A 27,576-nucleotide genomic window follows, 5' to 3' on the forward strand; every position below is an offset into this window, starting at 1 on the left:
TCAAATACTACAAAATACTATGTAAAATCATTGAATTCACATACTCTCCTAATATTTTCACATGACCCAAAGAAGATTCTGCATTTTACTCAATAATATAAACACAACTCTATTAATGAACTTCCTAAAAAATGAAAGAAGGTAGTCAAAAACTCAGTAGAAACTGATGAGTATTTTGATTATACCTTGATTGCCCTACTGAGGACCATTAAATTTTCATTTTTTAAACATCATGCTCTTAACAAGAGAACAAGCACACAATATTCTTTTGACAAAATATTGTTATGTTTTCAACTAGAAATTTAATTTATAGAAAGCTATTATAAGTTACATAACCATGTATTTATTACTAATATAAATATGAGAAGAGATTTGAAGTGAGCCAGGGAGCAAAGTGTACGAGAGGCTTATTTCCAGTAAGAGGACAGTTAGAATGCAACTGCAGTTCAAGTGGTAAAGAAGCATTGAGGGAAGAGGTGAAGCACAGTATAGGTCCTGTTACAAGTGTGCATAAATGAATTGAATTATTATCAGAAGAAACAAGAAAAGAACTCTTAAACAGACAAGAAATGAGTGCAACTCTGTCTATATCTCTTAAAATGTAATTATGTAAACATAGTATAGGACCCACTAAATCAACCTATTTAAAAAAATAAGTAAAGCTTGCCTTATCAATATTTTGAAAAGTGGGAAAAATTTCTTGTTTTAACATATTGTAAGAAGTAATGATATTACAAGAAATAACCTTATATATATAATATTCAAAATTCTTTGTGTCAAATTAATGAAGAGATATTATCATCCATGAAATGAATAGTATATCCAGGCAAGGAAGGTCTTACCATTGTGCATAAGACTTTAAACTTAGGAGAAAATTGAAAAAAACTTTTTCATTGTAAACTTAAATCAAAGTGCATTTTTGTAACATATACAAGTCATTCCCAAGTTATATGAGGGAAGCAGTGTGAGAGAGAAAAGAAAGACAAGAAAGAGAGATCAGGACAGAGAGAAAGAGACTCGAAAGAGACTCAGGATAATTTCAAAAGGTCAACATGTGAGTAGAAATATACAAATATTGAACAAAACAAAATCTAAAGACATTAAAATGTAAATTTGTGAAGAGGAAAATAGTAATGAGCTGCATTTGAGGACTCTGCAACATGGTGGTGGGAAGACAGGAAGTTAATAAACATAATGATGTAGAGGAGTTATTGAGAAAGACAAATATAATCTTACCAGACTAGCAGAAAAGCTATCTACATGTGATCATATAAGAAGATGCTAAGTGAAATAATCCCCAAGATAAGGACACAAGGGTTTTTAAAAAATCTTTTTCATTGGAATTTATAAAATACTCCGTGATTTTTTTTGTTTCTTTTGTATGTTCTTTCCCCAAGGTATAACGCGTTTTCAGTGTAATTGATTGGGGTTCACTGCATCTTGCATACATATTTTTCTAACTTGGGGAAGGGAAAGGAAACAATAAAATGCTGAAACAAGGACACAAGTTGACCCATTGTAACAATGAAATGTACAAGACACTATGTTGAAAATGAACTTTACAACATGGAGTGGGAGGGCAGGAAAGAAAGAGGTAGGGACATGGGGCTGAAGGGATGGTAGGGGAAAACAAAGGAGGTGTTAAAGATGCTCAATAGGAAATGTACTCATTATATTACTCATGAAATTATAAACACTCTCTACAGAACCATTACAATTAAAATATACATATATAATATACAATAGAGAAAAGACTTTAGGAAGAGGGGATAATTTAATTAAGTGCAGATTAAATAGATAGAACCAAGGTATAGAAGCAAAACTCCAGTATAAATTGTGATAACCATCACTTGTGAATACCATTGACAGGAAATATACAGTACAGTCTTACTCTTGAAGTAAAAATTCTATAATATAAACTATGACAAGAAGAGATAATTACCATACTAGAGATTTAGATCACACCTTCTGTGTACTAATCAAACCTACGTACTTAATACTAAGTATGCTTATTTCTCCTACTATGTCTTTTATCCCGGAAGCCATGCAGAGAATTTCTATTTGGCATTAATAAAAGGATATAACACTTTGGGGCAAAAATGCAACCTAGGCGCCCTGCACCAGAGGCCAAGATGGAGAAGACCTCCACAGCCACCATGACATTCCCCTTGGTACTGTGGTAGACAGGTAGAAAGGTGAGCCACACACTGCAGAACACCAGCATGCTGAAGGTCAGGAACTTGGCTTCATTGAAGGTGTCAGGCAGGTTCCTGGCCAGAAAAGCCACACTGAAGCTGGACAGGGCCAGAAAGCCAAGGTATCCCAGGACACAGTAGAAGGAAGTGAGGGAGCCTTTGTTGCACAGGATGATGATATGGCCATGTTCAGAGTGTGCATCTGTGTCCACAAAGGGAGGAGAGGTTGCCAGCCAGAGTCCACAGAAGGTCACCTGGATGAGGGTGCAGATGGGGATGATGAAGTTAGGAGCCCCTGATACCAGCAGCCACCTCATCCTTCTTCCTGGGGAAGTGGCCTTGAAGGCCAGAACCACAGTCACTGTTTTGGCCAACACTGTGGAAACAGCCACAGTGAACACAACCCCAAATGTGATCTGCTGCAGGATGCAGGTGGCTGTTTTGGGTCGACCAAGAAAGAGCAAAGAACAGAGGAAACAGAAGATGAGGGAGATGAGCAAGATGTAACTGAGAGCCCGGTTATTTGCCTTAACAATGGCAGTGTCTTGGTGTTTCACAAACATCCAAAGAACAGCAGCAGTTAGCAAAGAGAAGCAGAGAGCCATGCAGGCCAGAACCATGCCCAAGGGATCTCCAAAAGCCAGGAAACTTGCAACTCTCAAGGGGCACTCTGTCCTGTGTGTGTTGGCATACTGATGATCTGGACATTTCACACATTGCTCCATATCTGGTGAGAAATGTGCACAACCATTAGTTTTTTTTATTAACCAAGTTTGTTTCAAAGAATTTAGGAAATTTTTCTTTTAGGAGAAATTCTCAAATGTCATCATTTACTATCCTAAAAATGTTTTTATATTTTTCACAAAACATAACCACTTCCCATTTTTCCTTCTTCTTTATTCAGGCATTTTTATTCAATAGTTTTTTATCTATGACTATCACAAATATTGATAAAGTAATAGGTGGGTTATTGTAATATCTTATAAAAATTGTTTATGCTTTCTGTGATGCTAATTGTGTCGTGCAATTATATTAAAAGTTTAAATATACATTGCCCTATATGTTTCTGTAAGACATTAATTTTTACCCTTTAATATATTATCCTTGATTTCCTCTCATTATGCTTGTCTTGAATATTCACTTGTGAAGTTGTAGGAACCAATTCATCACTCTTTGACCCTCTATGTCATTCCTATTTCTTAAACTATTTCTAGTTGTAGGAACAAACTCATCACTCTTTGACCCTCTATAGTTATTCCTATTTCTGATTCTAGCTTGCTGAGTCCTTACCTGTGGCAAGAAGAGTTCTCAGCACTGACAAATAAAGATAAACAAGATCCAAGTTTTCTGTGGGAGTAAAATGTAAGTTTTAAGATGAATACTCTCCTTATTCCACTTATGTTTAATTATATAGTAGAGTTTAGACTTCTCCTAATGATTAGTGATAAGAAGGATTCCTGGAGTAACTTTCCCTGCAATATACTGGAATATCTTTCTAAATACGTAATGCAAAACCATGTTCTGTCACATTGCCATTAGCGATACTACCACTTCTCAGAATTTAGTTATTAACACAGAGAAGGAGAATGAGCTATGTGATCCTAATATACAGTTTTTGCATTGACATGTTTTGATTGAGGATAACTAGGGAGAGATAAAGGATTTCTTTATAAGAATAACTCACCTGTCCCATTGGCAATCTCATTTTCTGAACAAGGTGTACAATCAAAGCAGCAGGCAGCCTTTCCCTCCTGAGGAGATTTTCGGAATCCAGGACCACAACTCTCACTGCAGACAGAGTGAGGGGTCTGAGGAAAGGCAAGGTGTGTCAGTAACTCTTACGACACATACCAAACACTACAACAATCCATAATTTTATAATGGAATATCTAAGTATAATGTTTAAACAGGTAAGTGCAGTTGATTTATTGAACTCTGTTATAGATGCTATACTCCATGATTCGCAAAGGCTATGTGTTTCAATCTTGACTTCTAGCCTGTTGAATTACTGTAAGTTATGAGATTTTTAAAAGGTGGAAAGTAGTGGTGAGAAAGTAATTTGTAGTGTACAGCCCTATGGGATTTCCTTGAATTCCTGGCACAATATGCTTTCTCCTACTCACCTGTGACCTTAGAAAAAGCAAGGAGAAGACCTCCACTTTATAGCATTATGTGAGCTCTAAGGTCATAATAGTTTTTCTTTGTTTTCTAGTGTTCATGAGGTGAAACTCTTCTCACAGTTGCCTTTAATGATTCCTCTAACCAAAGATAGTTAAGTAGCAGGCCAACTAACATTGGAAGAATCTCCACAGAAGGGAGCAAAAGAAACTTTTCAGTCCCATAAATTAATTCCAGAGTTACTTTATTGCAGTGTTAGATTCCCACTGAGAAAAATATATTTTACATCTTATGAAAATATTCCAAATCAACATGTAGAAACCCTTTGAGCTCTTTTGGTTCTGATCCTGGGGCTTGAAATCAAGGCTTGAGCACTGGACTTCAGCTATTTTGTCTCAAGGATAGCACTCCACTACTGTAATCCCAGCTCTACCTCCAAATTTTTGGAAGTTCATTGGCAATATGAATCTCACAAAGTTTCCTCTGAGCTGACTTTAATCTATGATCTTCCAATCTCAAGGTATTAAATTCTAGAATTATAGGAGAACCTAGTTGGTACTCAACCAGGTACAAACTTAAAGGGTGACTTTTGCTGATTTTTGTGTGCAAAATTATTAGGATCAGATCCAACTCACCTCTGTAGTTTCAATGGACCACTCTAACATATCTTCAGATAAAGAGAGTTGATTGCCATGTGGAGCAAACTTTCCTACTTTCACCTCAAGTTCAAGACCCTCTGGAAAATTCCAAATATTCAGAATGTCATACACTGGCTCCAATTTCCTTTGCTTGTCCCAAATTACTTGATTTCCAATAGGACTGTAAAACTGGTTGTTCTTCAGAAAAGTGTGCAGCTAAAAGGAGACATATCTTATGGTCATGTGTGTTCCAGAGTTAAGGAAGAAAGCAAAATATTAAAAGCTCCTGATTGCCTTTAATCTTTGATTCTGAATTCAAGAATAATAGAGGCAACTAGGGAAGTATCGCAGAAGAAAATCTATGCAGGAATCAAAATAGTCTTTGTGAAAAAATAATCTTTCCTGATCATGCAGAAAAAGAGGAGGATTTTCAGAAAAATCCACAACCACTCCTTTGTGTATTTCTATAGTTTGTGCTTGCTAAATATTTAATACCCAAAGTTGAATGAAACCCAATCACTCATGAAAAACGTGGATAATTGTTTTCAGCAAGTTATCCTCTGCTATGACTGAAGAAACTCATAGGGAAAGCTGAATTCACAGATTTTAAAACACGAGCTATGAACATGTTGATATTATTAGTAACTACTGAGTTCATAAACAGGGTGCTGGTGGCTCAAGAATGTAATACCAGATGATCAGGAGGCTCAGATCAGAGGATCATGCTTTGAAGCAGGCTGGGGCAGAAAGTTCAGTGAAACAGTTGTCTCCAATAAACTTCTCAGAAAAATTCGGAAGTTTGCTGTCCTGAAGTGTTTCTGTCCTAGCCTTGAAGACAGGCACAGGGATATACCTAGGAAACATGTTCCATCCCCTGTACTGGCCAAAATTAATTTTTAGAAGGATGGAATATATTTTATCCTTGTTACTGGCCTGTTGTTTTCTTCAGAGCATATCCCCACATGTCTAGAATACATCAAAGATATTGAAACATAAAGAATTCATGAGGTTTGAAAAAACAACTGAAATATTTAATGTTGTAAATGTCATTATACAGTTGTTCAAATTTGCACTTCCAATAGATTCTCATAATAGAAAGGAAAAATCTTAAGAGTTGAAACAATTACTTCAAATACTGAAACATATAACCATTTATATTAGCAATCAAGTTATATATGACATAGGGATATAAATATATATATGGTGTGTGTATATGTGTGTATATATATATGGTGTGTATATATACACACACCATATATATAAACAAAGACCCACATGTACACATACAGAAATATTTAATTTCATACAGTAAGAAATACCTCTAGCAAGTGCCTTTGCTAATGTTTTGTGTAGTGTAACATAGAAGAACTTACCTGAGTAGAGGAAGGCAGTTCTTTTCTATTTCCCATTGTTTGAACTTCTGTTTGTTGAAGAAGTATCTCATGGAGAGCCTGGGCCACAGCATACACAGCATTGTATATATTGTAACTGTCTACAGACATGGTCATGTCAAAAATATGCCCAGGTAACCAATTCAAAGAGGCATCATGAGCACACTTGTCCCATATTACACAGTCAGACACAGAAACAGAGCAATTAAAAGAGAGAAACCATAGCCTCGCAAGAAAAATGTCTTCTGGGTATTTAGAAGGCTTAGCTGCCTTGACAAAATCTTTGAATCCAGAAACATCTACATGATGGTGTGTAAAAATAAGAGGTACATGCAATGATCCTAACATGAAATATCTCCTTTTCAGGGTGAAATCCCACTGAGAGTTCATGATACAAACTTTCCCATGTATAATAATTTGTTCAATAAATACCATAAAAATCATCAGTGAATTATTATCACCATATATAATGAGGACACTTGCTGAAGACAGATTAATAAAATGATTAACTTCTATGTGGTTATATACATCTTGGGTGGAGATCACTAGCTCATAGGCTACACAAACTCTGTTCTTGGCCATCTCTACTTTCAATTCAGCAAGAATCCTTGCCCCATTATCATCTTGTGTGGTCAATAGTCCCACCCAGCTCCAGCTGAAGTGAAGCAGTAAGGAGACCATAGCAGTGGCTATTGATGAGTCTTTTGGGGCCATCTGATAGAGAGCAGGAAACTTATTATGGTCACTCAGGGCATGATCAAAAGGCCCAAAGGTAAACTAAAGGGAACGAAAATTGTATGTTCTATGAATGAGAAGATTGCCATGCATCAAAATCTCAGTCTTGAAGTCTGTTAAGAATTAATTGAAGTAGATGGAAGGTAGGTTTTGTTTAGTTTTTGAAAAAATAATTTTTTGAATAATTGTATATTTGTAAAATGTTTTTTGTTTTTGTCACTATTTCCTATCAACACTTCCCATTTGTAACCCTGCATACTCCCCAACTTTCTTAATTCCATTTTGACACATGCCCATTGAATATTATGTTGTATTCCTCCACCCATCCTTTTCCTATTCTTCTGTATTTTTCCCTTAAAACATATCCCACTCAGATAAGATATGCTTCACCTTTTTTGGTGTTCATTTTTTACACTGTCAGTACATCAGAAAATTTACACCATGGAGTTCAACCTCTACATATATCTTAAGTTAGTATGATTGATTAAATATTTACATATATATATATATTATACGTTTGTGTGCAGTGGCTATGTGACTATTCCACATTTATTTCATATAACATATACATATTTTGATGTAACTCTCACATTTGTGATGATATGGCTATACTTTCTCATTCTGAGCCTGATTTATTTCATTTTAAATATTTTCTCTGTGTGTGTATGTGTGTGTGTGTATATATGTATATGTGTGTTTACATATGAATGCCAGAACAGGGGCCCACACACATACACTCTTGCACTTCCTTGGCCATTTTCAAGACTGGTTCTATACCAATGTAGTCACACATTCACCTTCTGGTCCTTGAAGGTTAATTGGAGACACATGTTATCTGATTAGCTAGGATTACTTTTGTGTGCCACCAGTAACCTGTTCAACATAACTTCACACAGCAAAGTCCTCTTCCATTTCCTGATTTATTAAATAAAATTATTCATAAAGATTGAAACAATAAATTATACAATTATTTGCTCAAATCTTTCACCTCTTTTTAAAAATATTTAAAATTATATTTCTGTATTGCCCAGTGAAGATGGCGGAGAAGCTGGAGGCTAAACAAGCTCTCACATAGAAAGCAGGTTTAGTGTTCCAGTGAACAATCCTAGGCCAGAAAATTTCACCAAGTGTGCCATCACAGTACAGAGAGTTTGGCCAGAGAAGGAAAATCCAGGCAAGAAGACAGATCTGAACATTTACCAGCAGCCGTGGCTGCAGCTGTGGTGGTGGTGGCAGTGGCAGTGACCATAGACGCCATACCTACAACACAGAGAGTCTGGAACAAAGATGCCAGATACAGCAAGCAAGCAGATTCTACTCAACACCAGCAGGAACTGACAAGGAGCAGATGTCTTCATCCTGCAGATAACAGACCAGAGATGACCCTGGAACCAAGACTCCGGCATGAGTAGAACCCTGACATCATCACACCTTCTCATAGAGCAGAGGATGGAAGCCACCACTCCTTCCCCCACTACCGAGGGTCTCCTTCTTTGATAATGACAAAGGTCTGGCTGAGCAGCTAGCTCCAACTCAGGCCTTGGAAGAAAACAAGAGTCATTTAGCAGGTCACAGGAAACTAACCTGAACTGCCAGGCTCAGCTCAATCCAGGGAAAAGTTACCCAGCCCAGGCAGAGAAAGCTCTGCCCGGGAGGAGTGGCTTTCTTCACTGGGTAAACAGAGCCAGAGGCTGCCCCTCCCTACAGCAGCCTAGACAATCAATTAACATTCAGTAAACATAAACCCTGAGACTGGATCCAATCTGAGCTCTGTGAGTGTCTCTGGAGCTAGCCCCTCAGGAAAAAGCTACAGTTTGCAGAATGGCTTCAAATCTACCCAGAACCTAGCCTCATCACAGCATCTCCAAACTAGAGGAAACAGCCATCTCCCTCTTTTGTGATACTCAAAGCAGATCTCCCTCCCACTGAACTAGCCTCGGAGGAGGATCACAAAATTCTGGGTAAAGCAGAGCATTTTTCTGCCTGCCCAAACAAACTGACTTAAAAACCAATCAAGCCACAGGAAAGCCAAACACCACAAGCAGACCAGAGACTCCACCAAGAGACTGGTTACAGACACAAGGGAGATACAGGATCTATCCTGCGCCCCCCCCCAAATATCAAAGAACTCCTTTTTTGTACCTTTTTATTTTTTTTAAATTTTTTTAATTTTTAATTTGAAAAACATTGTTTTCTATTATTATTTTTTCTTCATATAACTTTATTTTAGCTGTATATGTGTATGTGCTTTTCTTTTATCTCAATTGATATTTTTATGCTTATTTCTTTCTTTCTCATTCTCTTCACTTTTTCTTCTTTTTTTCTTTTTTGGGCGACTTAATTCCTGTTCCGTTCATCCTCAGATATATACCCATCAATTTGGGAGACTTAATTCCTGTTCCATTCATCCTCAGATATATACTCATAGTCGATAATTAGACCTTATCCCCCATTGTGGACAAACTTAATCCAGAAATTTATACTCAATTCAAAACCTCTTAGACTTAAATTCCTTAATATCAGTATTAAATCTTTATACCCATATAATATTTTAAATATTTTTATTTTTTAGTTTTTCATGTCTCCTTTCTATCCCTCCCCTCCTCTCCATGGCTGTTCTTCCCTCAATATTATTTCTTTAAATTTTTAAGTGTTTCACTTTTTAATTTTAAATTTTTGTTTTTCCTTTTTTCTTTTCTCTTTTTTTCTTTTTCTTATTTTTTTCTCTCTCTGTTATCATTCTCCCAATCCATTTACCTCTTTGAGATTAGGACTTGGTTAATTTTACTTTCCCTTTACATTTCCACATCCTTCTAATTCTATTTTCCCCCACACTTCTCCATAAACCTAATAATTTCCGGTTTACCAAATTCTTCTTTGCTGTTCTTAGGCAATTAAGACATAGATGTTATTCTTGAATAGATTGTATCTATTGATCTAGACTGTATCTGCAGACTTTTGACTGTGCAACTACAGGACTTTGGTTGATGCTTGCCTTAAAATAGTGTTCTAGCACAAAACGGATATTACTTTCATCCCAAATGGGTAGAACAAGCCAGAAAAACACAAGAAAAATGTCAAATTCGGGTATCTTAACTATCACTCATGATAATCAGTGGACAGAACAGATCATGAATAATCTAGAGGAGAGTGCACCAAAAGTTATACAAACACTACAGATAAAAATGATAAATGAAAAGAGTCAAAACCTGCAAAGGACTCAGTGTGAGCATGATAGGGAGAGAGAGGAGGCAAACCAAAGATGAATGCAGGAATCTCATGAGCCTGAGGAAGCTACTCAAAGACTGATACAGGAATTGCATGAGCAGATTAAGAACCCTCAAAGAGATATAAAGGCATTTCTAAAGCAGGCTGAGATCAGTCAAAGGGATAGACAGGAATTGCATGAGCAGGTTGAGAACAAAGACAAAGTTAGGAATAGCTTGAGCAGACTGAGAACACGCATTGAGATCTACTGGAATTGTGTAAACATGAGGAAGCTAATCAAAGAGTAAGACAGGAATTGAGAGAGTAGGATGATAATACACAAAGATCAATAGAAGCATTCATGGAATCCATAAACAGAGAGATGAAAGAAGTCAGGAAGACCACAAAGGGAATGCTCAATGGAGCCTGACAGAAGGACTGGGAGTCCAAAGAAACCATGACCAATCAACTAAGTGATTTGAGAATAAACACTGAACACCAAATTAAGGAAGTAAAGAAGTTCATCAAGATCTAAATCAAATCTCCAACAAAGAATTTGAAGCCATCAAAGCTGACTAATTAGAAGGAAAAAAGGAAAAAATAAAGTAGAAAGTCTTGACAGTAGGTTAGACCATGCAGAAGATCGAGTCTCGGGGATTTAAGACAGCCTAGATATTATAGAGAAAGAACATACAATCATCCAAGACTAATCCAAGAAATATTATAGATCTCTTCATCATTTGGAAGACACCATCAGAATGCCTAATCTGAGGATACTGGATGTAGAGGAGCACTTAGAGACACAAGTTAATGGTCTAGGAAATTTGTTTAACAGGGTGCTAACGGAAAACTTCCCAAACATGCAAAAAGATAGTCCTATTCAGATACAAGAAGCTTTCAAAACCCCAGATAGACAAAACCAGAACAGGACATCCCACCATCACATTATAATCCACACAGGATCAAGTCAGACCAAGGAAAAGATCCTTAAAGCTGTCAAGGAGAAAAGATCAATCACCTATAAAGGGAAACCAATTAGAATCACCTCAGATTTCTCAACAGAGACAATTAAAGCAAGAAGAGCCTGGAATGATGTATGCCGTGCCCTAAAGACAAACAACTATCAACCAAGAATACTGTACCCAGCTAAACTCTCCTTCATAACTGAAGGTCAAATAAAAGCCTTCCATAGAAAAGAAAAACGGGCCGGGTGCTGGTGGCTCACGCCTGTAATCCTAGCTACTCAGGAGGCTGAGATCTGAGGATCGCAGTTCAAAGCCAGCCCGGGCAGGAGAGACTGTGAGACTCCTATCTCCAATAAACCACCAGAAAATGGGAAGTGGCGCTGTAGCTCAAGTGGTAGAGCGCTCGCCTTGAGCTGAAGAGCTGAAGGACAGTCCCCAGGCCCAGAGTTCAAGCCCCACGACCGACAAAAAAAAAGAAAAAATTAAAAAAAGAAAAGAAAAACGGAAATAATATATCTCCACCAAGCCAGCCTTACAAAAGTTTCTTAAAGATGTCCTACACATAGAAAAGCAATAAGACCACAATGAGGGCCAGGAAACCACACCCAAACTGAGAATCCAAGAACCATAGGAAGAACCCCGTTTTTGCAGCCCCACGAAGGTGGATAACATGGCAGGAACTCCCAAATACCTCTCAGTCCTATCTCTCTACATTAACGGACTTAACTCTCCAATTAAGTGACATTGACTGTCTAGTTGGATTAAAAAGCAAGATCCTTCTATCTGCTGCCTTCCAGAGACACATCCTGCCCGTAAAAACAAACACATTTTCAATGTGAAAGGCTGGAGCAAAATTTACCACACAAATGGCACCCATAAACAGGCAGGAGTTGCAATCCTAATATCAGATAAAAATAGAATTCAAATCAAAATTATTGAGAAGAGATAAATAAGGTCACTACATACTAATTAAGTGATCTATCCTTCAGGAGGATATGACAATTCTAAATCTCTATTTGCCAAACAATGGAGCACCCAAATTTTTCCAAGCAACACTACTTTCTCTTAAATCTCACGTAGATACAAAGACAGTAATTGTTGGGGATGTTAACACACCACTTTTCCCACTAGATAGATCAAGTCGGCAAAAACTCAAAAGAGAAAACTCAGATCTAAGCAACCGCATGGATCAACTAGATTTAACAGACATCTACTGATTATTTCAACCAGAAGCATCAGAATACACAATTTTCTCAGCAGCACATGGAACATTTTCCAAAATAGACCACATTTTAGGTAACACAACAAACCTGTCCAAATTAAGAAACATTGAAGTTATACCTTGCATTCTCTCAGACCACAAGAGAATAAAATTAGAATCCAACACCAAAAGTTACCAAAAATTCCTGTAACATATGGAGGCTGCACAACACACTGTTGAACCACCAGTGGGTCATGGAAGAGATTAGAAAGGAAATTCAAATGTTCATGATATTCAACAAAAATGAACACACAAATTATCAACTCTTCTGGGACACAGCAAAGGCAGTACTCAGAGGCAAGTTTATACCTCTGAGTTCCTACATAAACAAATTGGAGAGATCTGAAACCAACAATTTAATGAGATATCTCAGCATCCTTATAAAAGAGCAGCAAGATAAACCCCAATCTAGTAGACGGAAAGAAATAATTAGAATTAAATCAGAATTACTGAATTAGAATCCAAAAAAATCATAGAAAGAATCAACAAAACAAAGAGTTGATTCTTTGAAACGATTAAAAAAATTGACAGACCCTTACAAATCTTATCAGAAAATGAAGAGAACACACCCAAATAAATAAACTCAGCGATGAGAATGGAAACATCAACACAGAAACAACCAAGATTCAGAACATTATAAGGGACTTTATGCTAATAAGTTTGAGAACTTGGCAGAATGAACCTTTTCCAAGCAAATATTGACATGCCGAAACTAAACCAAGATGAGTTAAACTATCTTAACAGGCTCATATCAAGCATTGAAATAGAAACAGCAATAAGAGACCTCCCATCTAAGAAAAGCCCAGGACCAGATAGTTTTATAGCAGAATTCTACAAGGCCTTCAAAGCAGAGCTCAGACCAATACTCCAACTCTTCAATGAAGTTGAAAAAGAATGTTCACTACCGAACTCATTCTATGAAGGCATAATAACACTTATCAAAAAACAAGGCAGGGATTATTAAAGAAAGAGAACTATATACCCATTTCTTTGATGAACACTGATGCAAAATTTCTCAACAAAACTTTGGCCAATCGACTTCAACAATTCATCCAAAAAATCATACACCATGATCAAACAGGATTCATTTCAGGGATGTAAAGCTGGTTCAATATTCGCAAATCAATTAAAATAATTCATCACATCAACAAGAGCAAAGATAAGAACCACATGGTTATCTCAATAGATTCAGAAAAAGTATTTGACAAGATCAAACACCGCTTTATGATGAAGGCTATGGAAAAATTAGGAATCCATGGAACAATCCCCAATACAATAAAGGCTGTATATGACAAACCTATAGCCAGCATTATACTCAGTGGTGAAAAACTAAAGTCATTTCCACTGAACTCAGGAATGAGACAAGGATGTGCACTCTCTCCACTGCTTTTCGATCTAGTATTAGAGTGTCTAACTACAGCAATAAGACAAGATGCAAAAATAATGAGGATCCAAATAAGGAAAGAAGACATAAACTCTCGCTCTTTGCAGATGACATGATCTTGTATTTAAAGAATCCCATGGACTCCATTCCCAAATTACTCAAGCTGATTCAAAACTTTGGCAAAGTAGCAGGGTACAAAATTAAACCTCAAAAATCAATAGATTTTCTGTATGCCAACAATGAGAAAAGTGTGGCTGAGATTAGGAAAGCAACTCCATTAGTAATAGCCCCACAAAAAATAAAATACCTAGGAATTAACTTAACCAAAGTAGTGAAGGACCTCTATGACGAAAACTTTAAAAATCTGAAAAGGGAAATCAAAAGAGAACTTAGAAAGTGGCAAAAACTCCCATGCTACTGGATTGAAAAGATCAACATCAGGAAAATGGCAATACTTCCAAACGCTATCTACAAATTCAATGCGATACCTATCAAAATTCCAACCTCATTCTTCAAGGAATAGAAGAGGCAATCCAAAAATTCATATGGAATTTTCTTAATAGAGACACAGAAACACAACAAATCAACGAAACGTTGGACAAATGGAATTGCATGAAATTGCAGAGCTTCTCCATGACAAAGGACATAGCTAGCAAGATCAATAGAAAGCAAACAGATTGGGAGAAGATCTTCACTAACCATACAATGGACAAGGGACTCATATCTTCAAAGAAACAACTGACCAATAAATAAGTGGGCTAAAGACTTAAAGAGAAACTGCTCTGAAAAAGAAAGAAGGATGGCCAATAGACACATGAAGAAATGCTCAACAACCCTAGCCATAAAAGAAATGCAATTCAAAACAACATTGAGATACTACCTCACCCCATTTAGAATGGCTATAACAAAGAACTCTAATAACAACAAATGCTGGAGGGGATGTGGACAGAAGGGAACCTTACTGCATTGTTGATGGGAGTGTAAACTTGTTCAACCACTTTGGAAAGCAATATGGAGGTTCCTCAAAAGACTCCACATAGAGCTCCCCTATGACCCAACAATCCCACTTTTGGGCATTTACCCAAATGATCACAAGCAAGACCACACTAAAACTACCAGCACAATTATATTTATGGCAGCATTATTTATCACAGCTAAGATTGAACCAATCCAGATCCTCCTCAGTAGGTGAATGGATCAAGAAAATGTGTTTATATACACAATGGAATTCTTTGCCTCGATCACAAAAAATGACATTGCCCCATTTGTTAGGAAATGGAAAGACTTGGAAAAAATTTTATTAAGTGAAGTAAACCAGGACCCAAGAAACATAGGTCCAATAGTTTGCCTTATTTGTCATAACCAGTGTATGTCTGAGGCAAGCAGAAAATGTCAGATAAGTTGATGTTAGAAAAATGAACCCCAAGATAAGTATTCAATTTTTTTTTCTTTCATGCAATTGTTTCTAACATATTTATAAGATGATTTCTTTGTTGCTTTGTATGTCCCTCCCCCATGGTATAACCCCTGCTTTCACTGTATTTGATGTTGTTATAATGTGTGGAGGGGAAGGGAAAAAACAAATTGTTTAAATAGAGATATAGGTGGACCCATTGCAACAATGAGATATTCAAGTCTTTATGTCGAAAAACTAACTTTACAAATTTGGCGGTGGGAGGAATGGGTAAGGGGAGGCAGGGGGTGTATGAGAATGGATAGAAAGGAGAAACAAAAGAGGAGGCAACAATGCTTGATAAGAAATATACTCGTTATCTTGCCCATGTAATTGTAACCCTTCTGTATGGTATTTTCACGATAATAAACTGTATTTCTGATTACCATTAAGTAATTACAATTTGATATCACAAAATTTTATTTATTTGTGAATTCAGTCTCTTCCTCTCATTCTCTTCTAACACCTGAAATGACATGAATTCAGACATTTTTATATCCTTGCACACCTTCTACCCTCACCTGTGGAAATCTGTAGAGTCCCAGCAATGTGCCAATCTGGTCAGATGTTATTCCTGAGGGTCCTGTAAGTACTGCTATAGAACTGCTTCCTCTCATGCAGGAATAGTTTGGAATCTTATACTTCCCAAAGAGACAAATGAAGGGATTCTTAAGCATTGTCCAAGCATTGAAGTGAACATCATAGACATCAAATCCCAGAGTCAGGTTATGTAAAAGATCAGGGCTTTTGTTGATCTCCTCAACAGCAAAAGCCAAGGCCAAAACATACTGATAGTTCTTGAAGATAAACCTGCATAGTGATCAAAGAAATTTTGAAGCAGTATTTCATTTCTTAAAACTTCAATATATTAAATGCTTGCTTCTTTATCTAGGAATAAGTTAAAATATTACCCAAAATAGAATGAAACATAAATGTAGTCTCTTATGCTTACATATAGAATTCATATCTAACGTATTTATAAGTTGAGTCCTTTGTTGCTTTGTATGTCCCTCCCCCACGGTATAAGCCCTCCTTTCACTGTATTTGATGCTGGCATAATTTGTGGAGGGGAAGGGAAAAAACAAATTGTTTAAATAGGGATACAGGTGGACTCATTGCAACAATGAGATGGACAAGCCGTTATGTCAAAAAACGAACTTTACAACTTAGGTGGGGGGGGAGGTTATTGGTAGTTGGGGGGGGTGGAGATGGGAAGGGATGGGAAGGGGAAAACAAAGAGGAGGCAACAATGCTTGATAAGAAATGTACTCATTATTTTGCCCGTGTAATTGTAAGTCCTCTATATGGTATTTTCACAATTAAGAAAAAAGGAAAGAAGTACTAAAGTAAGTTTTTCAGACAACAAAAGAGAAACATTAAAAAACAGGAATGATATACGTGAATGTATAAACTCCTTTCTGTCAACACAAAGTTGAGTAGAGCCAAATGAGTTACAGAAAATAAACTTATAGAAGCTAAGCAATTCATTGATGAGACTTCAGCAGTTATTTGAAGAGAGAGATAAGAAAAGAAATTTGATGTTTTCTGGGATACATTGTGAAAGAATACCTAAAATATCAACTTCTTTGGCACACAACCAAGGAAGATCTCAGAAGACAGTTCATGTCTGTAAACACATTCATCAACAAATTAGAAAAATCTCAAAGCAATACTTCAATTATGCACCTCAAAGCAGACATGACACTTCCAAGCAGATGGTGGCATAATCACATGTAAACTCCATAGATGTATCGAACAAAACAGCTATTTAGATTCCCTTTATCCACTTTACCTCATGAGAGCCAAAATGATCAAACATTAAAGAGGTAGGCACTCATTCAAGTACATAAGAAATCTCACAACAGAAACACAAGAGCAGAATACAAAAAGACAGCATGCAGACCACTGCTGAGTGGCTGCAAACATTGCTCCTAGCCTGCTCAGGCAGCCCAGGGAGACCCAGAAGGAAATGAAGTGCCACCCATCAAACTTAAACAGAGAGCCATGTAATACTGACAAAATCACACAGCAAAACAGTAACCCTAGAAACACAAGGATAGAAAGAAGGTCAGACTTGCAAATCAGCTTGCAGACTCTCATGGAGTTGCTGCTGCTACTGAGACACAACATAAAAGAAGAGAGAGACAGCACAGAACAACGGTAGGGGGAAACAGAAAGATTAGACTGATAATGCCACATCCAGACACAGAGGCCCCTCAATAAGACTCATGCTGCCCAGCTCAAAACTGGCTCCAGAATCTGTTTGTGCCTCCCCAGGAACTGCTTCCTTGGAGGAAGTGTTCTGGGTGGTCACCTAAATTGCTCATAAAAATGAATGCAATTGAAATGGCAACAAAGCCTCCAATTCAGGAAAAGCCCAGGACCAGATGTATTCATAGAAGGAGTCTTTAAGTCTTCAAATAGGAACTAACTCCCATTCTCCTCAAACTCTTCAATGAAACAGAAAGGTAAAGTTCACTACCAAAATTTTTCTATAAAACCAACACAACACTCATTCCCAAACCAGATAGGAACCCATCAATAAAAGAGAACTATAGACCCATTTCTCCGATAGACTTTGATGTAAAACATCTCAACAAAATTCGGGCCAACCAATTTCAATAAGTAATAAAAAAATCTCATATCTTATGTTCAAACTGATTCATTCCAGGATTGCTAACCTGGTTTCATATACATAAGTCAATTAATGCAATTCAACACAGCAACAGAAGTAAAGATGAGAAGCACATGATATTTTCAATATATTGAGAAAAATGATTTGAGAAGATTCAACACCACTTCATCAAAAAATGTCTAGAGAAGCTATGAATCCATGGAAATTTCCTCAACATAATAAAGGATATCTGTGTCAAACCACTAGCCAGCATTATACGTCAAAGGAAAATTTAAAGCCATCCCTCTAAATTCAGAACACAAGGATGCCTTCTCTCTCCATTCCTATTGAACATAATGCTGAGATATCTGGGAAGAGAAATAAGGCAAAAGAAACACATAAATGGGGTCCAAATAAGGAAGACAAAGTAAAGGAATCCCTCTTAATGAGCAAGACGATCCTGTACTTAAAGAATGATATAGAATTCCTCACCCCAAGCTACTTGAGTTGATTCAAACTGTGGCAAAGGAACAAGTTATAAAATATAAAAACAAAAATCCATAGCATTCATCTGTTCCAAAAATGAAAAGAATAATACTGAAATCAAGAAAGAAACACAATTTGTAATAGCCTCACAAAATACTTAGGAATTAACCAAAGATAGGAAGGATCTATATTGTGAAAAAAATTAAATTCTTATAAAGACATTGAAGATGACTTAAGGAAATGGAAAAACATTCCATGCTCCTGGTTTGGAAAAATTAACATCATAAAAATGGCAATTCTGCCCAGAGCAATATACAAATTCATTGCAATACCAATAAAAATATCTGTAACTTTCTTCTAAGAAATAGAGAAATCAATCAAAATATTCATATGGAGTAATAAAGATCGTGAAGAGCAAAAAAAAATTCCTTAGCAGGAGGAACAGAGCTGGAGGAATATCAATACCAAAGTTGAAGCATTATTACAAAGCCATAGTAATAAAAACATCTTGGTAATGGCAAACAATAGGCCTGAAACCCAATCAAACACAACAGAAGACACAGAAACAATCTCACAAGCATATAGCCACTTAATATTTGATAAGAGACCCAAAAAGACAGCTTTCAAGAAAGATAGCCTTTTACACACACAGTGCTGGCAAAATTGGCTATCTACATGCAGAAAACAGAGGCTTTATACACATATATCACATTGTACCAGAATCAACTCTAAATGGATCACATAGCTTAATGTAAGGCCAGACACTGTGAAAATATTACTGGAAGTGCTAGGGAAACACCTAAGCCTTCTAGCCACAGAGTAAAACATTCTAAACAAAGATATATAATCACAAAAAAATCAAAGAAAAACTGAATAAATAGGACTGTATTGAACTGAATAGATTCTGAGTAGCAAGGGACATCGCTAGGAAGTTATATGAACAGACCAAAGAATGGTAGAAAATCTTGACTAACTATACAACAGATATACAGAATTTTTTTGGTCGGTCGTGGGGCTTGAACTCTGGGCTTGGACGCTGTTCCTGCGCTCTTCAGCTCAAGGTGAGCACTCTACCACTTGAGCTTCAGCGCCACTGCTATACAACAGATAAAGAGGTCATATCTATCATATACCTAGAGGTAAAATTTAGCAAGACAGAAGGAAACTCCCAAACTCAACAACCCAATCAGTAAAAGGACCAAAGGACTTAGAGATACTTTTCAGGAAGAAAATAATGGTCAATAGATACATGAAGCAGTGTGTTCAACACCTCAGGAAACATTACATTTGTCTTTCATTTGTTTCTGCTGTTGTTTATTCCCAATGGTCACAGTTTTTTATTTCTATATCCTTTTTCTTCTATATAAGCTTATCTGATTTGTGAAGGGAAGGGGAATTAGAGAAACAGAGTGAATCATTGCAACAGTGATACTCACTAGACATTATGTTGGAAATAGAACTTTCAACTTGGGGAGGAGGGAAGTTGAGGGAGGGAAAGTGTGGAAACCAGGGAGAGGGTATCACTGTTTAAAAAGAAATGTACTCTTTACTTTACATATGTACCTATAACCCATCTTTGCATCATCTTTCCAATAAAATAAAATTTAAAAAGAAGAAATGAAATTCACAATAACATTAGGATTCTACCTAGTCTAGTTACAATGGTCATTATCAGGAAAACACACAATAACATAAGTTGGCTGGGATGTGGACCAAAGGGAACCCAATTACACTTTTTGTGGGAATGTTATTTGTTCAACCACTCTGGAAAGCAAAATGGACATTCCTTAAAAGCCTAACTATAGAACTTCCCTATTACCCACCATTTCCACTTGTTGGCATTTATCTGATGGATCACAAACCAGACCACACTAAAGCCCCCTCCCCTAAAGAAACATGTTAAGTCAACATTGTTTACCAAAGCCATGATATGGAACCATCCCTGATATCTCTCAGTGAATGAATAAACAAGAAAACATGGTATTTTTGTGTACACACACACACACACATACACAATGGTAATATGCTTATCTGTCAGAATGATACTTTAACTTGCTTAAGTAAATGAAAACATTGGAAAAATTATATTAAGCAAAGTAAGAAATATAGCTTGCATTGTTTCCCTAATTCATGGTAACTAGAATGTCCCTATAAATCTATAAGTAAACAAACTAAAATCAGGACATGATAATTTATATAGGACCCAAGACATTAATATATGGAGGCAAGGGAGGCTATGCATAAGAGTGGTGGAAAAAGGCTAAATGGGTATGTAAACATGACTATATAAAATAATATTCTATGAAATGAACTCCAAACAAAGGAAACAGAAGCTATTTTTTATTTTCAATTGTTGCTGTTTCATTCTCTTTACCTTTTGTTTGATAGTTAGTTTGTATTTTAGAGAGTAAGGGAGAATACATAAAATATTGCACAAATATGAACTAAAACAACAGTAATTTTCACTAGACACTGTAGAAAATGAACTGGATATGTGGTGGATGGGAATGATAGGAAAAGACAGGGAGAAACTGATGAAAGAACAGATATGATTCAAAAGGAATTGTACTCATTACTCATGTACCTGTAGCCCCTCTGCATATCAACTCTACAATAAAAATAATATATGACAAATACATTATAAAACCCATAAATAAAATAAACAGGCCCTTCACAAGCAATTAAAAGTGTGGGATGAGGTTAAGTTGGAAGTGCTGGGTGAGAATATTAAAAGGAGGGATATGGATCAAGAAGCACTGTATAGGTCAATGGTTTTGTAGAATTGCAACAACGTTGTACAACTACATGAAGAAAATCATAGTTAAAATGCATTAAGTTTTCTGGTAAGAGTGACTATACCCGTGAGATAAGCATGTCCTAACATTGGGATTATACAACGAAGATACACTAATATTACCACCACAATTACGTGTATTGCAGCCTTATTTACTATCGCCAAGATATGGAAGCAGCCCAGATGTCCCTCAATGCACAAGTGGAACAGGAAAATGTAGTCTATATATAAAATGTAATTCTTCTCAACCAATACAACGAATGGCATTAAAGCATTCAGAAAGAAATGGAAAGACTTAGAGAGGACTACAATAAGTCAAGTAAAACAGACACAGAGAACCATAAATTATATGATGTCATATATTAGTAGGAACTGGAACATGTCTGGGTGGCACCCAACCATTTATAATTGAATTAACTGAGCTATAATTGAATCTATAGAAAACACAAATAGTAAAAATTTTAGAAAGATAGAGACAAAGTCCAAGACATGAATACTTGGAATAACTGTGCAAGGTATATGTATATATAAAGTGTACATTCATTATTAATGTCAAAAAGTTAATATATAATCCAAAATTATTCAAGCACCATGACCAATAAAAAAATAAAGGGAAAGGAGGGAGTGGGATTGGAGGTAAAGGTGCGAATTTTAAACAGGGTTACATGGTTCAAGGGACACTATACTCATAAACTGATCTGTTGAATGGCAACACTTTGTACTACTACCAAAAGAAAATAAAATTTTAGAAATATGTAAAACTTACTGCTGAGAGTGATTATACAAGTGAGTGGAGAAGGTTCTAACAAGGTAAATGTGATAGACAAATATTACACATAATTTTTAGGAAGTGAAAAAATTAATAACATATCCAATAATTTCCATAGAACAATGTAAATTTAAATATTCAAGATACAAATGATGAGAGGAATTCAATATAGCTGCCATTTCATTTCTTTGACTTTAATATATTATCTTAAAATATGTTTTATATTTTTATTGTTAAGATACTGCATAGAAGTGTTAAAGTTACATGACTAAGGTAAAGATTACATTTCCTACTGAGCATTAAAATAATTTTTATTTTAATTTTATTGCAAGGTAATGTACAGAGGAGGTACAGTTTCATAAGTAAGGTAGTGAGTATATTTGTTGTCTAATTTGTTACCCCTTCTCATATTAAAATATTAAATGAAAAAATTTCATTAAATTTAAATGAAAAAGTTTCATTTCAACATGTCTCTACATTCACTTATGAATTTGATCATAGCCCTCTACTACTTGTGTGTGTGTATTTTCTCTTTTTTCTCCTTATCATTACAGGTAGTTATCATTCCAAAACAGATTGTTTTCATCTATTTTAAGTTCCACAAGTACCACAAAATCTGTAGCAGACAAATAAATCAAATAATCCAAAAGTCCAAAAGTTACTGCTATTGAGCTCAAGAAATAATGAAGTCTCTAAAAACTAGGAAGCATAGAAGAAGATTCAGTAAACCTGGAGAAGAAGTTACATAATGGAAACAGTGTGACATGATCTGTCAATGACTGGGAATGGAAATGCAGTACATTCTACCAGTAAGAGTTAGAATGGCTGAATGAATAAAACCTCCACTCCAAACGAAATGTGGATTCCAAGAAATTCAATTCCCTTTCAATGAATGGCCTTCAGTGAGAGTAAGTAAATAATGTAAGCCAGACCCAGAAAAACAGAAGTTTCATGGTTTCTCTGAGTGTAGTAGCTAGAATGTCCCATAAATCTACAGGTAAATGAAAAAGGATAAAAAAGAAAAAGAAAACAACAACAAAAACCTTGCACGTCATAAATTATACAGGTCCTTGGCATTCCTCACAGTGAGAAAAAGGGGAATGTACTCTGGAGAGAAACACACAGATGTAATACCTATGTGCGTCTGATCATAAAAAATGATGTTTGTCAAAATAGAACTCCAGGAAATGGGAACAAGAGAGATCTTTATTATGGTTTTTGTGGGCATGGAGTCACAGAAATGGTAGAACAAATGGTGAACAAATACAGCAGTGGTACTCATTAGACATTATGTTGAAAATAAGCCATAGAGCTGGAGTGTGAGGAGGGGAGAGAAAAATAGGGACAGAAAGGCTGATACTGTTCGAAAAGAAATGTTCTCTTCATCTTACTTATGTAACTCTAACCTCTCTGTACATCATCTTTATAATAACAATAAACAATACATCAAACAGAAAAAGGAGTGGAAGAAGGTACTCCATGCAAATGAAAAGGAAAAGAAGGCAGAAGTATCCTTATCATATCACATCAAACAGATTTTAATCAAAACAACCAAATGTACAAAGTTTGTAATGCAATGATGAAACCATCAGATCTACCAGATAACAGAACAATTGTAAAATTATACTAACTCATGATCAAAGCAGTTAATTCTATATAAGCAGACTTTGAGCTAATCCTCCATACAATAATAGCTGAAGATTTCCTAGAGAGACATTTAGACCAACTAAACAGGTAGGTATCAAAATTAAATTTCAACCTTGGTTAGATGAGCCTCATATCCACCTACAAAATGTTTCACCCAATGTCTGAATAATCCATCTCTCATCAACATATTGAGCATTCTCCAGGAGAGATGGGATACAATACAAAACAGCCAGATTTTAAAAGTATGAAAAGCAAATTGAACACACCTACAAACCACACTGTGGTAAGGCTAGAAATTAACAAGGAAAACACAGTAAGAAAATATGCCCATAACATAGAAATGAAATGACTTGTTTCTTGCATTTAATTTAATAAAAAGCATTCAATGTAATTAAATGATTAATACATATTAAATGATTAGTTTTTCAAAGCATCTGTCAAGAAGTTTACTGAACTTGGAAGAATATCAGAATCTATACATATAAAAAGAGCAATGAAATGAAATTGTAAAAACCTTCATTGAAATCAGGAATAGAGATGTTATACTAGAGAACATATGTGACATCTCAAGGAGCTAGAAAAATAAAACCAAAATTAGTAGAAGGAATGAAATAATGAAAATGAAAAAGAACTAGAGACTAAAACCCATATACAGGAGACTAGAAACAATCAATATAGCCAAAAGGAGGTACTACAAAAACAACAGGGTGATAAAACTGAAGTAAAGCAACAAAAAATTCCACATATTGAAATACACTTCCAATTGTTCTGGATGACAGAATCATTATAGTGAAAGTACCTATACTAGTGCAAAACCATGTACAGAAGATTCAATATAGTCTATATCAAAATTGCTGAGGAAGAACAAATGCAATAGTGATGTACACAAGATAATATTGGAACTGATCTGTATAGCTTGGTGGGGGGTTTCGGGAAAGGGGAAAATGGAAAAAATTTGACGAAAGGGGTAACAAAGATGGCAATAAATGTACTCATTGCATTACTGATGTAATGTACATGTACATCACCTTGAGAATAATATATACATGAAAAAATAAATATTCTGAGACTAGTCATATTAAATAAGAATTTCTTTATTTCCTTCACAGAAATAAAAAGGGAAAAACAAATTATTATGAAAAGGAACCTGCAATTAGCCGGTGCTATCTTAATACAAAAAAAAACCCTGAAAAAATCCAACCAAGGAATAGAAACTTGTGATGAAATGCACTCATTACCTTTCTAAAATAACTGTAACCCCTCTGTAAAATATCTTTACAATACAATATCTATTAAAAATCTAAAGAAATTAGAAATAGAAATCACAACAGAAAAAGGATATTCAATTAATTGGGCAATCAGGACACCCATTAAATATTCATTAACCCACAGAAAACTTGCACTTTTGGTAATGGCATATAAAAATTACAGTTTGCAGATCTTTAAGAAATTAAAACTATTTCTACTGGTGGCTTATATCTGAAATCTTAACTGAAGAAGAAGATGACAGCTAAAGATCCTGAGTAAAAGCAAACTGTCAGAAAAAAGTCCCTGCCATATTTTAGCTCCAGTCAAGCAACAAAAAGCTGCAAGTGGAGGTGTAGCTCAAATGGTATACTGTCAGTTTTGAGATAAAAATTCATGCAAGAGTCAAAATAAGTCAATCACTAGTGGCTTATTCTTAGCTACCTCAGAAAAGTGAAACTGAGTAGAAGAAATTAGATATATGGGAGGGAAAAATGATGTGTGACATAAACGGAAATGTTCATAAACACGAGGCTGAATGTTATCAAAATATGTGATATGAAGTGGGGAACTACAACATGGACCAAATAATTGGCACAAGCACCCTATTTTTATCAAAATTGGCAAGCATCAGCTAGCCTCAGTGGGCATAGACATGAGTCAAATCTCTCACCTACTGATGTCTAACTGCAGTGCACTATTTGTCTACAAGAAAACCTTAGTCAATAAATTCTATCTGGAGTCAATAGCATACAAAAAATGCTACTAACCTAGACCAGACTTTACTTGTATCTAGGCTTAGCAGAGAAACATCCATGGGCTAAAACCATATTTCTCTACTTCTCTATATTAGCACCTTAACAGAAGTGCTTAAATATATTGTGGAAAATTAAAAAAATGAAACTCAGCAAAACATAGTTAAATAGTGTGGAATATAAACAATAAGGGAAGCCAGACAGTAGGGCTTCACACCTTTATTCTCAACTACTAATAAGGCTGAGGATCATGTTTTCAAGGCAGCCTGGGCATGGATATCTGTGAGTCTCTTATCTCCATTTAACTACGAAAAGATGCCAGAAGTGGAGTTGTGCCTCAAATGTTAGAGCACTAGCCTTCAACAAAATTGTTCAGGAACAGCCCACAGGCCCTGAGTTCCCAGTACCAGCATGAAAGTAAGAAAGATAAACATATCAGTGACATATAAAATGAATCCATGTATCTTCTATAGCACAGAAGAGAGTAATTCCTATCCTGAGATCTGTGCTCTCAATTTTAGGCAGCTGCCTAGGGCTACAGTTTTCATACCAGCACTTAGAAACCAGTGCCAATGATAAAGACAATAATATATTTTTTGCAATAAGAATCAGATAGTTTGAGAGAATTCCTTGAAGTTCTGTGCAATCATTTTTCTTTTCTTTTCTGTTTCTTTTAGTATACCACTTATTAGTGAGACTCTGAGTTACAGACCAAAAACTTTAAGAATATGCATGTGCACAAGTGGAAAGAACCAATCTTGGGAACATAAAATTCTCCACAAAGAAACTTTCATAACGCTGAGCTGTCTGGTAACCCTGGTTGTTGGAGCATAACTGACATGAAACAATACCAAAAAACATAGTTTGGAACAGTAACTGCTTGTATACATTAAGAATGTGTGACTGTATAAGTGTGTGTGCACAGAAGAATGTGTGTTTGTGCTTGTACTAGGGCATGAAATCAGTGCCTGGCCACTGTTGTGCTTTTGGCACAGCTAGAACACTGTTACATGAGCCACAACTTAATTTCCAGCTTCTGGCTAGTTAATTGGAGATAAAGATCATAAGATTTTCTTGCTTGAGCTGGCTTCAAACCTCCATCCTCAGATATCTGCCCTATGAGTCCTTGGAATTATAGGAATGAACTGCCATAAGAAATTTTATCAACATTCTCAAAATATGTAGGTATTACTGGCCTAGCAGTAAGCAAATGGAGTGTCAGCCTTTGAAAACAGAACAATTCCAGTGACTCAGGTTGATTATAATAACATTACTTTATTTTCCACAGTGACAGCTGAAATGGAGGAGATACAGGTATGCTGGAGAAAAGTAAAGAGCTTATAGATATGAAAATGAGAAACTACTAGGAAGGAAATGGAGCCCTCTCCTGCCAGCAGGCAGAAAATCAGTCAATAAGAGATGCAAGGCAAAATAATGAAACTAACCTGCTCCTGGAGCAATAAGGATGGAGGTCAGTATAGGGGAGACAGAGATGATTGATGTGCACACCCAGAGCTCGCTCACCCATGGAATGTGCTCAGAATAAAATAGTAATAGAGATAAAATCTGAAATTACTTACAACTTGTTGTCTTCTTGCCTGGCAGCATGGCTGTTACTGTGATCTATTCCCAAAGTGTACATGGGGAAAATCCCACTTATCATCACATCTCCATCCATGTGTGCTCGGTGCTTCATTGTAGAAAAGCAGGTAGTGTCAGCCAAGGACCTGACAGGGAGGGGAAGATGGAGAAAGAGAATTACTAAAGTGAAAATATACATCCCTGAAACATCTGCCAAGCAGAAATTCTAGCTGGAAGTAATGATCACAATTTCACAGATATTCTTATATCTTTGTATATGTGCGTATTTTTCTTTATTGACAGAGATCTACATTATAGCTTACCTCTAATTAAAGTCT

At 36.0% G+C, this 27,576-nt stretch overlaps 1 protein-coding gene across 1 annotated transcript; it reads right to left on the minus strand.

The window, feature by feature from the left end:
* Positions 1-1,999: 1,999 nt before the first annotated feature.
* LOC106000698 (vomeronasal type-2 receptor 116-like) lies at positions 2,000-27,353 on the minus strand. The gene is made up of 7 exons (XM_013035984.1): positions 27,238-27,353; positions 15,869-16,157; positions 8,278-8,337; positions 6,325-7,119; positions 4,949-5,167; positions 3,880-4,003; positions 2,000-2,922 (listed from the first exon to the last, which is right to left on the minus strand). Exons 1-7 carry the CDS (start codon positions 27,351-27,353, stop codon positions 2,000-2,002), a joined length of 2,526 nt encoding a protein of 841 aa, XP_012891438.1.
* Between the last annotated feature and the right edge of the window lie 223 nt (positions 27,354-27,576).

Source organism: Dipodomys ordii, unplaced genomic scaffold (assembly GCF_000151885.1).
Source record: "Dipodomys ordii isolate 6190 unplaced genomic scaffold, Dord_2.0 Scaffold235, whole genome shotgun sequence".
NCBI classification, from domain to species: Eukaryota; Metazoa; Chordata; class Mammalia; order Rodentia; family Heteromyidae; genus Dipodomys; species Dipodomys ordii.